Raw genomic sequence first — 12143 nt, forward strand, 5'->3', positions numbered from 1 at the left:
GCTGCTCGTCATTGCCCTTTTTTCCGCGCGCACGGACGGGTCTGTTCTTCTGTTTATTCGGTTTTTATATTTTTTTGCGTTGCCAACGCCACACCGCACAAACAGAAGGCAAAAGCAGTGGACACGGCCGTGTCGCCCCCGGCTCTACAAAACACTCGATTCTCACGTTATACGGGGGGTAATTGGCTAGTTTTTGTTATTGTTAAATGTAAACAATATTTTACAAAAATGTACGTACACTTTATAGCCTGGTGCCAATTCATGGCAATTATAATAATTATGTGTTTAAAGATGATTTTGTAATTTGTGTATGTGAAAAAATCCATGTGATTAGATAATTTACAGGCAAGTAGACAACGCGCAAACATTGTCGAATTGGCCTTTATCTGAAATGAATTTTAGTTTATTCGGCGATTTAGTGATATTCGGTGTTGATGCTTTGTATATACATTAGTACATACATATGCCAATTTTTTCGTTCAGTTACAACGTGGTACGGCACCCGCACAGTTGTACTGAAGCAACGGTAAACACATGCCTATTTTCGGTGCGAATGAATGAAACAAGCGAAAGGGAAAGAAGGAAAGGAAAGGAAAGGAAAGAAGAGAGAGTGAGAGAGAAGCCACAAGGCGGAATGGCGACCGTGGGCATTTCAATAACTGTTGTCTTCCAGAAAGTTGTGCGTGCCGGAGGAAGGAGAGAAAAAATTTAAATATCATCCTAATGACGCATCGCCAATGTGGCCGGCCCTATGACGGCGATGACCCCCACATACATAAATAAGCAGATACATTATAAACAAAAGCGTAGATTTACGCTGTCGCTAAGCCAACCAGAATTCGAATCGCTTTGCTGATAACTACATAAGTATAAACAACAAAAGGTTTGTTTGGATAAGACAATTCGCGTTTGTTTTCAAGGAAAAGGGGCGATGTCGATTTCGCATCCATCTACATACCACTCAGCAGAATTGGTTTTATATCTAAATTTACAATGGTTGCGTGTTTTGTTTCCAGAGGAAAGTGAAAAAGTGGCTTACAGTCCTCTTTTGGCCCTGAGAAATCGGGCTATCAAAACAATGCGCACACCTTAAGACAGCAAGATATCTGGCTTCTGCTCACACATTACATTATCATCTTGAGACCCTGACCACAGGCTGAAATACAATTTCCACCATTTACAAGTATTTTTATTTATTTTAGAATTCCTTTAGCTAGATCACAAAATGCAGTCAATTAAGACGGCAGATTTGCCGGAGAATCCGCGAGAGACTTGCAGTTTTATATCAGCAGCATGCTTTTGGTAAGTATAACTAATTTGGGTAAAATTAAGCCATTAAATATTTTAATGTTGGTAGGTATACCATGCCCGTATTTATCAAGGGACGCAAGAACACCTTGGATACAACGGATCTGTACAGAGCCCTTAAGGAACACAAGTCTGGTATGTTAAAATTGTGATGAAATTCCACAGACACGACACACCACATGATGGAATGATGTTTAAAGAGTTTAAATTCCATTATCAGCGAACGATCCACATCGATTCTAGAACATATCATTTGTGTGGCTTAAACGTCGAGTTTTGGTTGTCGTCACACAAGATAGGAAATGGCGAAATTAGATATTTCGACTGGACGTTCACTGCTTTGTCATTTCCTAGATTATTCAATCTTGCCCACTCATGGTAGCTGCCTTATAGTTGCGCCTCGCACTGTAGGTAATCAAGAGTACCATTAATTTGACTGATCGATGCACATAGTATGTTCGTTGACCGCGTAAATTGATGTGTTTCTTCTTTATTGTATTTTGTTGGTTTTTAATTGTTGCGCGAGCTGTGGCTTTTTTTCTTCTTCTCGAATTGATAACTGTCTGGTCTGGTCTGTTGCTGAGCATTTATTGTTTTTGTAATCCGAATAAATAGAGCCGATCCGTGGCCCCAGTCAATTCTGTATCTTTGATTAATTTGAATTACTTTTTTGCAGAGACGCTGGGCAACAAATTGTGCGCCGCCTGGGAGCGAGAGCAGCAGCAGGGCGCCAAGAGGCGACCCAGCCTGCTGCGTGCGCTGATACGCGTCTTTGGCTGGTACTTTGGGCTGCTCGGCCTGGTGCTGTTCCTGCTGGAACTGGGACTGCGCACCCTGCAACCGCTTTTCCTGCTTAAGCTGATATCCTACTATTCCCATGGTTCGGAGTCGATAGAAGCTGCGTACTACTATGCGGGCGGTGTGATCCTGTGTAGTGCGCTCAATGTAATCATCATGCATCCCTACATGCTCGGCACCATGCACGTAGGTCAGTGTTCCACGGTTTAACTGCCTCGAAAGTGCAACTAATTCTTTGATGTTTCCCTTTTAGGCTTGAAAATGCGTGTGGGAATGTGTAGCATGATCTACCGCAAGGCTTTGCGGCTGAGTAAAACCGCCCTGGGAGACACCACAGCTGGCCATGTGGTTAATCTGATGTCCAACGATGTGGGACGCCTGGATTTGGCCACCATATTTGTGCACTATCTGTGGGTGGGTCCACTGGAAACTGTTTTCATTACATTTCTCATGTACCAGGAGGTAAACACCGAGCGAGAGAGATAATCTTTTAAGCTGCACTCTGACTTGCTTTTTATTTTTTACAGATTGGTATTGCTGCCGTGTTCGGTGTGGCCTTTATGCTGCTGTTTATACCCCTGCAGGCGTATCTGGGCAAGAAGACTTCTGTGCTGCGCCTGCGAACGGCCCTGCGAACGGACGAGCGGGTGCGAATGATGAATGAGATCATATCAGGCATCCAAGTGATCAAGATGTATGCCTGGGAGCTGCCCTTCGAGACGATGGTTGCGTATGCGCGCAAAAAGGAAATCAATGCCATACGACACGTGTCCTACATACGCGGCATCCTGCTCTCCTTCATAATCTTCCTCACGCGCGTCTCCATATTCCTCAGTCTGGTGGGATACGTGCTGCTGGGCACTTTCCTTACGCCCGAGGTGGCATTCCTGATCACCGCCTACTACAATATCCTGCGCACCACAATGACCGTGTTCTTTCCCCAAGGCATCTCCCAGATGGCCGAGACACTGGTGTCCATCAAACGCGTGGAGAAGTACATGCAATCAGACGAAACGGATGTTTCGGACAAGAGTGTGGATTGGCCGCTGGAAACGCCGGGCAGCAATCAGGCGACGGTTTACGGCGAGACAGAGGAGGATCTCGACGAAGTCGAGGATAAGCTGTTGCCCTCACCACTGCCGATGCCTGTACCCATGCCACTGGGAAAGATCAACGAGAATGCAGTGCTATCCGAAGCGGGCATTGCCATCAACGGGCTGAAGGCCAAGTGGGATGTCAACTCACCCGACTACACACTCAATTGCGTGAATCTGCGCGTGCAGCCAGGCACCATGTTGGGCATTGTGGGACGCACGGGCTCTGGCAAATCCAGTCTCATGCAAGCGATACTCGGGGAACTGCGCTCCGAGTCGGGGGAGATCAAGGTGAATGGCACGATTTCGTATGCCTCCCAGGAGCCGTGGCTCTTCTCCGGCACCGTGCGACAGAATATTCTCTTTGGCCAGCCCATGGACAGACGGCGTTACACCAAGGTGGTAAAGAAGTGCGCCCTCGAGCGTGACTTTGACCTGCTGCCGTACAAAGACAAGACAATTGTGGGCGAACGCGGTGCCTCGCTGTCCGGCGGCCAAAAGGCGAGAATCAGTCTGGCCCGAGCCGTTTACCGAGAGACATCCATCTACTTGCTCGATGATCCCCTCAGCGCGGTCGACACGCATGTGGCCCGCCATCTCTTCGAGCAGTGCATGCGCGGCTATCTGAGGGAGCGTATTGTCATATTGGCCACCCATCAGCTGCAGTTCCTGCAGCAGGCCGACCAGATCGTCATAATGGACAAGGGTCAGGTAAGTGCTGTGGGCACGTACGAGTCGCTGCGCGATTCCGGTGTGGACTTTGCCTCAATGCTGAACGAGGAGGCACGCGAAGAGCAGACGGAGGAACGCTCGCGCTCTCGGTCGGGCAGTCAAGTTGATCAACGACGCAACAGCGAGATATCCCTGGTATCTGTAACCGATTCCGTGCTAGATGCTGGCGCAGATCAAATGGTCAGCCAGGAGCGACAGACGCAGGGTCGCATCGGGTTAGGCCTGTACAATAAGTACTTTAAAGCCGGCGGCGGTTTCTTTGCCTTCTTCGTGATGATGGCTTTTTGTGTGCTGTCGCAGGTGCTGGCATCGTTGGGGGACTACTTCCTATCATATTGGTAAGACTAGACTCATGGCTGGGCTGTACAGCAGGTCGGGTTTAATGTCAATCCAACTCTTTTGTAGGGTCACCAAGAAAGGAAACGATGCAGTGCTCGCCAGCAGCAACGCAGAGAATGATACAACGATACAATCTCCTATGCTAGAGAATCGACTCTCCCACTGGCTGACTGAGCAGGGCTTGCCCGTGGACGCTGAAATGCTGGACACATATATATTCACGCTGATTACGGTTCTCACCATTGTGGTGACGGTGGCACGTTCATTTCTGTTCTTCAATCTGGCCATGAAGGCCTCCATTAGTCTGCACAATTCCATGTTTCACGGCATTAGCAGAGCGGCCATGTTTTTCTTCAACACGAATCCGTCCGGACGCATTTTGAATCGTTTCTCCAAGGATATGGGCCAAGTGGATGAGATACTGCCCGCTGTGATGATGGACGTCATACAGATCTTTCTCGCACTGGCAGGCATCGTCATTGTCATAGCGATTGTCAATCCGCTCTTTCTCATACCCACGGTCGTGCTGGGTATAATTTTCTACCAGTTGCGGACGTTCTATCTGAAAACCTCACGTGATGTCAAGCGCATGGAGGCCATCAGTAAGTGGCGCTATCTATCCATCAATTGCGAGTGTTTTTCATTGTTTTCGTTTTGCTGCAGCTCGCTCGCCCGTCTATTCGCATTTGGCTGCCTCGCTGACGGGCCTGTCCACCATTCGTGCCTTTGGGGCACAGCGTGTGCTGGAGGCAGAGTTCGACAACTATCAGGATATGCACAGCTCCGCCTTCTACATGTTTATCAGCACTTCGCGCGCCTTTGGCTACTGGCTGGACTGTTTCTGTGTGATTTACATAGCGATAATCACACTCAGTTTCTTTGTCTATCCTCCAGCTAACGGCGGCGACGTGGGTCTCGCCATAACACAGGTATGCTCCGCACACTATCCTTCACCCAAAAGCTATTCTTACTTATCTTTCCCGTTTCACGTTTGACAGGCCATGGGCATGACGGGCATGGTCCAGTGGGGCATGCGACAGTCTGCCGAGCTGGAGAACACAATGACCGCCGTGGAGCGAGTGGTTGAATACGAGGACATTGAGCCAGAAGGAGAACTGGAGGCCGCAAATCCGGCGAAGAAGCCACCAAAGTCATGGCCCGCAGAAGGAAAGATTATATTTGACGAGCTGAGCCTGCGCTATGTGCCAGATCCTAAGGCAGAGTATGTGCTCAAGTCGCTGAATTTCGTCATCCAACCGCGTGAAAAGGTGGGCATCGTGGGACGGACGGGTGCGGGCAAATCCTCTCTGATCAATGCGCTGTTCCGACTGTCCTACAACGAGGGATCCATTCTGATCGATAAGCGGGACACGAATGTGATGGGATTGCACGATCTACGCAGCAAGATCTCAATTATTCCCCAGGAACCAGTGCTATTCTCTGGCACAATGCGCTACAATTTGGATCCATTTGATGAGTACAAAGACGAGAAGCTGTGGCGCTCCTTGGAGGAGGTGAAGCTAAAGGAAGTTGTGGCCGATCTGCCCAGTGGACTGCAGAGCAAAATCACCGAAGGTGGCACCAACTTTAGCGTGGGTCAGCGTCAGTTGGTGTGTCTAGCTCGTGCCATTCTGCGCGAGAATCGCATTCTGGTGATGGACGAGGCCACGGCCAATGTGGATCCCCAAACGGATGGCCTCATCCAGACCACCATTCGCAATAAGTTCAAAGACTGCACTGTACTGACGATAGCCCATCGCCTGCACACCATCATGGACTCCGACAAGGTGCTGGTCATGGATGCCGGCAGAGTTGTGGAATTTGGTACGCCGTACGAGCTGTTGACACTCTCAGATACCAAGGTGTTCCACGGCATGGTGAAGCAAACGGGGCAGGCCACTTACGAAACTCTACTGAAGGTCGCACAAAAGGTAAGTCTAAGTTTACTCGGTAAATAATGGAATTTACACCCAAACTCAACATTTACATTTACATTTCCAGGCCTTTGAAGACGCCCAGAAGCAGAGTCGGCGTCTGTCCTCTTGAGACTCTACTAATACCCAACAAAATGTGTGCAGGAATTGAGCTGAGGTGCCTGTAACCCCAGTCCGTCGTCTCGGCCTTATATATTTAGTTTAAATATTCTTAATGTTTTTGAATCTGTGTATATGAATGTTTCGTGTTTTGTGTGAATGAATGTATGGATATGGAGATCCTCTCTTTATCGAGATCTAAATGACAGATCGCATCCACGAGATGCATTGGAATCTGTTGCTATATTTAATGTTTGTATTTATTTAAATTTCTAAGTGCAAAGAATAAGTGCCTTCATAAAGAATAAAGAATAATATTATATATTGTATATCGGGAATTGACTAAAAGTTTGTTTTATTTACTTCGAACATTCGTCGAATTTCCACCCTAAAATATATGTACACAAGCCCCTTGATAAGTAAATAAAATGTATGCATGTATACGTTTGATCGCACTTGCCGTAGCTTAATCAATTTCAATTGTTTACTTATTAATTAAACCCCACTCAAACCTTAAATTGATTGTGTATTGATGGTATAGATTAGCTGTAGTATAATTTTCGAATTGTATAATCATTTGCCGCCAAAAATATGTAAATAAGATACTAAAAATGCCGAAAAATACATACATACAGAGCCATGCACTAAAAATGCCCGCACACAACACATTTGAGGAATGTATGGCCGTAGGACATTACGCTTATCTAACTTTTTTATATGACAGACGGAGAAAGAGTTCTCCCATTGGTGGTGTCATACGACCATAAGTCCAAATGGCGGACAGCTGATTCTTCGATTGATTTTTTTGTTTTTCTAGCTTTCGTCGACATGGAACGAACAGAATGATTGGAATTGCGGGGCGTCGTGGTTGGCTTATGTGCTTAGTCTTTTGATTTTAATGTTGAATGGAAAGTTTTAGTGTGCTTAATTTTTGATCACGTGGTCGCGCTTAAATACGTATACACCCAACACACCCACGTCCTGATGCTGCAACTCTAACGGTACAGCGGTACAGCCTGTGATGAAATTCTCCCGGTTTGTCTGGTGATGAAATAGCATCCCCATCCTCCGGAAGTGAAACCCAAGCATACGTACATAGTTTCGTGTTCAAATAGTTTAAAACAAAGCATAATTATGCAGGCCAACAAATTGCCAACAAATCCACGCGAGTCGGCAGGTATTTTGTCCTCGCTGATGTTCTGGTACGCACAAGTTTACAGTTACCGTTAAGAATGAAATTTTACTAAACACATGCTAGTGTGTGTGTGTGTTTATCTATGCGCCGCCATATGTATGTGTTATCACATATGGGAAATATGTGATAAAATATGGTTTTCATTACAACAGAAGCTGAAAAAAGCTGAAGACACCCGAGAAGACAACCCTTATCAATACGATATTGTTCGTAGAATATTTTTGTAATTATTCATTATGTCGAAATAGATTTACATAAGATTCTCTTTATTGCAGCTTTACCCTGCCGATATTGTTCAAGGGGCGGAACAAGACGCTGCAGCCAACGGATCTGTACAATGCCCTGGAGGAGCACAAAGCTGAAAGCCTGGGTGATCGTTTCTATCGAGCCTGGGTGGACGAAGTGGAGGCATGCCGCCGCAAGAACTCGCACCGCGAGCCCAGTGTCCTGCGGGTCGTCGTGCGCGTATTTCGCTGGGAACTCTTGCGCTCTGCCGTGATGATTGGCGCTCTAGAGCTGGGCACCAGGTGAGTGATCGATATTTGATGTGAAATAATGATTCAAATAGATTGGTTTGTGTAGGGCCACTGTTCCACTGATCCTGGCTGGGCTTATATCCGAGTTTAGCCAACATGGCGAAGACAGCAGCGACAGCCTAGCCGCACAGCTCTATGCTTTGGCTCTGATCATGTGTGTGCTGGCCAGCGTGCTTCTCACACATCCCTATATGCTAGGAATGATGGTAAGCTACTTTTAAATGCCTCCGAATGCAGCAATTTGTAATCTCTAATTAAAATTTTTAGCACTTGGCCATGAAGATGAGAGTGGCCGTCAGTTGTGCCATCTACCGCAAGGCTCTTCGCCTCAGCCGCACTGCCATGGGCGATACCACCATCGGGCAGGTGGTCAATTTGCTGTCTAACGATCTGAATCGATTCGATCGCGCCCTCATTCACCTGCACTTCCTGTGGCTGGCTCCGCTGGAGCTGCTGATTGCCGCCTACTTTCTGTATCAGCAAATCGGACCGGCCTCCTTCTTTGGCATTGGCATATTGGTGCTCTACCTGCCGCTGCAAACGTATCTGAGCAAAGTCACCTCCACGCTGCGTCTGCAGACCGCTCTGCGGACGGACCAGCGGGTGCGCATGATGAACGAGATCATTTCGGGCATACAGGTGATCAAAATGTACACCTGGGAGCGGCCCTTCGGCAAGCTCATCGAGCAGCTGCGACGCAGCGAGATGAGCTCCATTCGTCAGGTGAATTTGCTGCGCGGCGTTCTTCTGTCCTTCGAGATCACCCTGGGACGCATTGCCATATTTGTCAGCCTCATGGGGTTCGTCCTCCTCGGCGGCGAACTCACTGCGGAGCGGGCCTTCTGTGTGACGGCCTTCTACAATATCCTGAGGCGGACAGTGGCCAAGTTCTTTCCCGCTGGAATGTCGCAATTTGCCGAGCTGTTGGTCTCGCTGCGTCGCATCAGGACTTTTATGATTCGCGACGAGTCCAATGTGGATCATATGCCGTATCAAGTGGAGGAGGAACCCGCCGAGAGTCAACGTTTGCTGGCGGAGAATGAGCAGCATTCCGATCAGATGGGAGATGGTTATAAGCCCGATGTGCTGGTGGATATCAAGGATTTGAGAGCACGCTGGAGTCCAGAGCCTCACGATCCAGTCCTTGACAACATCAACATGACGCTGCGACGCCAGCAATTGGTGGCTGTCATTGGACCAGTGGGCGCTGGCAAGTCCAGCCTCATCCAAGCCATCTTAGGAGAACTCTCCCCCGAAGCGGGAGGCGTCAATGTGCACGGAAGGTTCTCGTATGCCTCGCAAGAGCCCTGGCTGTTTAACGCCTCCGTGCGGGACAATATTCTGTTTGGTCTGCCCATGGATAAGCAGCGCTATCGCACGGTTGTGAAGAAGTGCGCCCTGGAGCGGGACTTGGATCTGCTGAATGGCGATGGAACGATTGTGGGCGAGCGTGGAACCTCGCTGTCGGGTGGCCAGCGGGCGCGAATCAGCCTGGCCAGGGCTGTGTATCGTAAGGCGGATGTATACCTACTGGACGATCCCCTCAGCGCCGTGGACACCCATGTGGGTAGGCATCTGTTTGATGAATGCATGCGGGGATTCCTACGCCACAAACTAGTCGTTCTGGTCACGCATCAGCTGCAGTTTCTGGAGCAGGCCGATATGATTGTAATCATGGACAAAGGGAAGGTCACGGCCATCGGCAGCTATGCGGAAATGCTCCAGAGTGGACAGGATTTTGCACAACTTTTGGCAGAGAGCACCCAAAACGAGGAGAGCGGAGCTGGCGATGATGCAAATGGAACTAAGTCGCTCTCCCGCCAGAGCAGCACTCAAAGCACTGCCAGTGCGTCCTCCCAGGAGTCTTTGGTGCCACAGGAGAAGGAGAAGGAGAAACCGAAGCCGAGCTCGGTGCAGGTGCAGGAATCGCGCAGTGGCGGCAAGATCGGTCTGTCCATGTACAAGAAATACTTTGCAGCTGGCTGTGGGGTGCTAACGTTTGCCCTACTGGCCGCACTGTGCGCTGGCACACAACTCCTGGCCTCTGGCGGCGATTACTTTCTGTCCTATTGGTGAGTAGGGGAATATGTATGGTGGAATGAAGCTTTAATGAGTATAATTTTTCTTGCAATAGGGTCAAAAACAACGCCACGTCTTCCTCTTCGTTGGACATTTACTATTTTGCGGCAATCAACGTTGGGCTGGTGATCTGTGCCCTGCTGCGCACGCTGCTGTTCTTCAGTATGACCATGCACTCGTCCACGGAGCTGCATAACACCATGTTCCGTGGTGTGTCGCGCACTGCGTTGTATTTCTTTCACACGAATCCCTCGGGCAGGATTCTGAACCGTTTCGCCATGGACCTAGGGCAGGTGGACGAGATGCTGCCCGCTGTCATGCTGGACTGCATTCAGATCTTTTTAACACTGACGGGCATCATCTGTGTGCTATGCCTCACCAATCCCTGGTACCTGATCAACACCATCGCCATGGTGTTGGCCTTCTACTATTGGAGGGAGTTTTACCTCAAGACGTCACGCGATGTGAAGCGTCTCGAGGCGGTGGCCCGCTCGCCCATGTACTCGCACTTTAGTGCCACGCTCAACGGACTGCCCACGATCCGGGCCCTGGGCGCCCAGAGGACATTGATCCGGGAGTATGACAACTATCAGGATCTGCACAGCTCCGGCTACTACACATTCATCTCTACCAGTCGTGCCTTTGGCTACTATTTGGACCTTTTCTGCGTGGCCTATGTGGTGTCGGTGATCCTCAATAGCTTCTTCAATCCGCCAGTCAGCAATCCTGGCCAGATTGGCCTGGCCATCACCCAGGCTCTGGGCATGACGGGCATGGTTCAGTGGGGCATGCGACAATCGGCCGAGCTGGAGAACTCGATGACATCGGTGGAGCGTGTCCTCGAGTATAAGAATCTGCAGGCAGAGGGCGAGTTTTCCTCTGTAAATGACAAAACACCGCCAAAGAGTTGGCCGGAAGAGGGTCAAGTAGTGGCCAAGGATTTAAGTTTGCGATATGCGCCCGATCCCGAAACGGATTCAGTGCTCAAGTCGCTGAATTTCGTCATCAAACCGCGTGAAAAGGTGGGCATCGTGGGACGCACAGGAGCGGGTAAGTCCTCGCTGATTAATGCGCTATTCCGGCTGTCCTACAACGATGGATCCATCCTAATCGATAAGCGGGACACGAGTGAGATGGGACTGCACGATCTGCGCAGCAAGATCTCAATTATTCCCCAGGAACCGGTGCTATTCTCTGGCACAATGCGCTACAATTTGGATCCCTTTGAGCAGTATCCGGATGATAAGCTGTGGCAGGCCTTGGAAGAGGTAGGATCTGGAATTATCCTCACAATATTTATAGGAGATGCTCATGATCTCTCTTCTTTTCAGGTACATCTTAAGGAGGTCATTTTTGAGCTGCCAACGGGCCTGCAGAGCAGCATTTCCGAAGGTGGCACCAACTTTAGCGTGGGTCAGCGTCAGTTGGTGTGTCTGGCTCGTGCCATTCTGCGCGAGAATCGCATTCTGGTGATGGACGAGGCCACGGCCAATGTGGATCCCCAAACGGATGGCCTCATCCAGACCACCATTCGCAACAAGTTTAAAGACTGCACTGTACTAACGATAGCCCATCGTCTGAACACTATTATGGACTCGGACAAAGTGATGGTTCTGGATGCTGGCCGTGTTGTGGAGTTTGGATCCCCCTACGAGCTGTTAACCAAGTCCGAAAGCAAAGTATTCCATGGCATGGTTATGCAGACGGGAAAATCCAGCTTCGAGCATTTACTTAAAGTGGCACAGGATGTAAGCATTAATTAAGTTATCAATTTATGAGTACTGTACTAATTCTTGTATCATTTTAGGCCCAGAAACACATTCTCTAATATTTATAGCCGAATACCTCGTCAAAACTATAGCTTATAGTAGCCGATTAAATGACAATATACGGAAAAAGGGATCTTGAGATGCATGGGTTTTGTGTTGGAGTATACGAAAATGACACAGAGTGTACTTAAACTATTAAAAATAAATGGAACTTAATAGTTATAACTTGCCGCCGTTTCTAAATTTGTATTCAAATATAT

The 12143-nt window shown here is 48.7% G+C and overlaps 1 protein-coding gene across 4 annotated transcripts; it reads left to right on the forward strand.

The window, feature by feature from the left end:
* The first annotated feature begins 8 nt into the window (after nt 1–8).
* Nucleotides 9–12108, forward strand: LOC117587736 (probable multidrug resistance-associated protein lethal(2)03659). Of its 4 annotated transcripts, XM_034278654.1 has the most exons (13): nt 9–230; nt 1203–1302; nt 1358–1443; nt 1985–2296; nt 2360–2568; nt 2634–4270; nt 4338–4873; nt 4935–5200; nt 5270–5885; nt 9525–10107; nt 10170–11382; nt 11446–11862; nt 11922–12108. In XM_034278654.1, exons 2-13 carry the CDS (start codon nt 1226–1228, stop codon nt 11940–11942), a joined length of 5973 nt encoding a protein of 1990 aa, XP_034134545.1. In that variant the 5' UTR covers nt 9–230; nt 1203–1225; the 3' UTR covers nt 11943–12108. The 4 variants fall into 4 exon arrangements, with proteins under 4 accessions (XP_034134545.1, XP_034134547.1, XP_034134546.1 ...); XM_034278656.1 differs by lacking the exon at nt 9525–10107 and having other exon boundaries at nt 10–230; nt 5270–5539; nt 11137–11382; XM_034278655.1 differs by lacking the exons at nt 9525–10107; nt 10170–11382; nt 11446–11862; nt 11922–12108 and adding an exon at nt 6273–6633 and having other exon boundaries at nt 11–230; nt 5270–6202.
* The last annotated feature ends 35 nt before the right edge of the window (nt 12109–12143 follow it).

This window comes from Drosophila guanche, unplaced genomic scaffold (genome assembly GCF_900245975.1).
Source record: "Drosophila guanche unplaced genomic scaffold, DGUA_6, whole genome shotgun sequence".
NCBI classification, from domain to species: Eukaryota; Metazoa; Arthropoda; class Insecta; order Diptera; family Drosophilidae; genus Drosophila; species Drosophila guanche.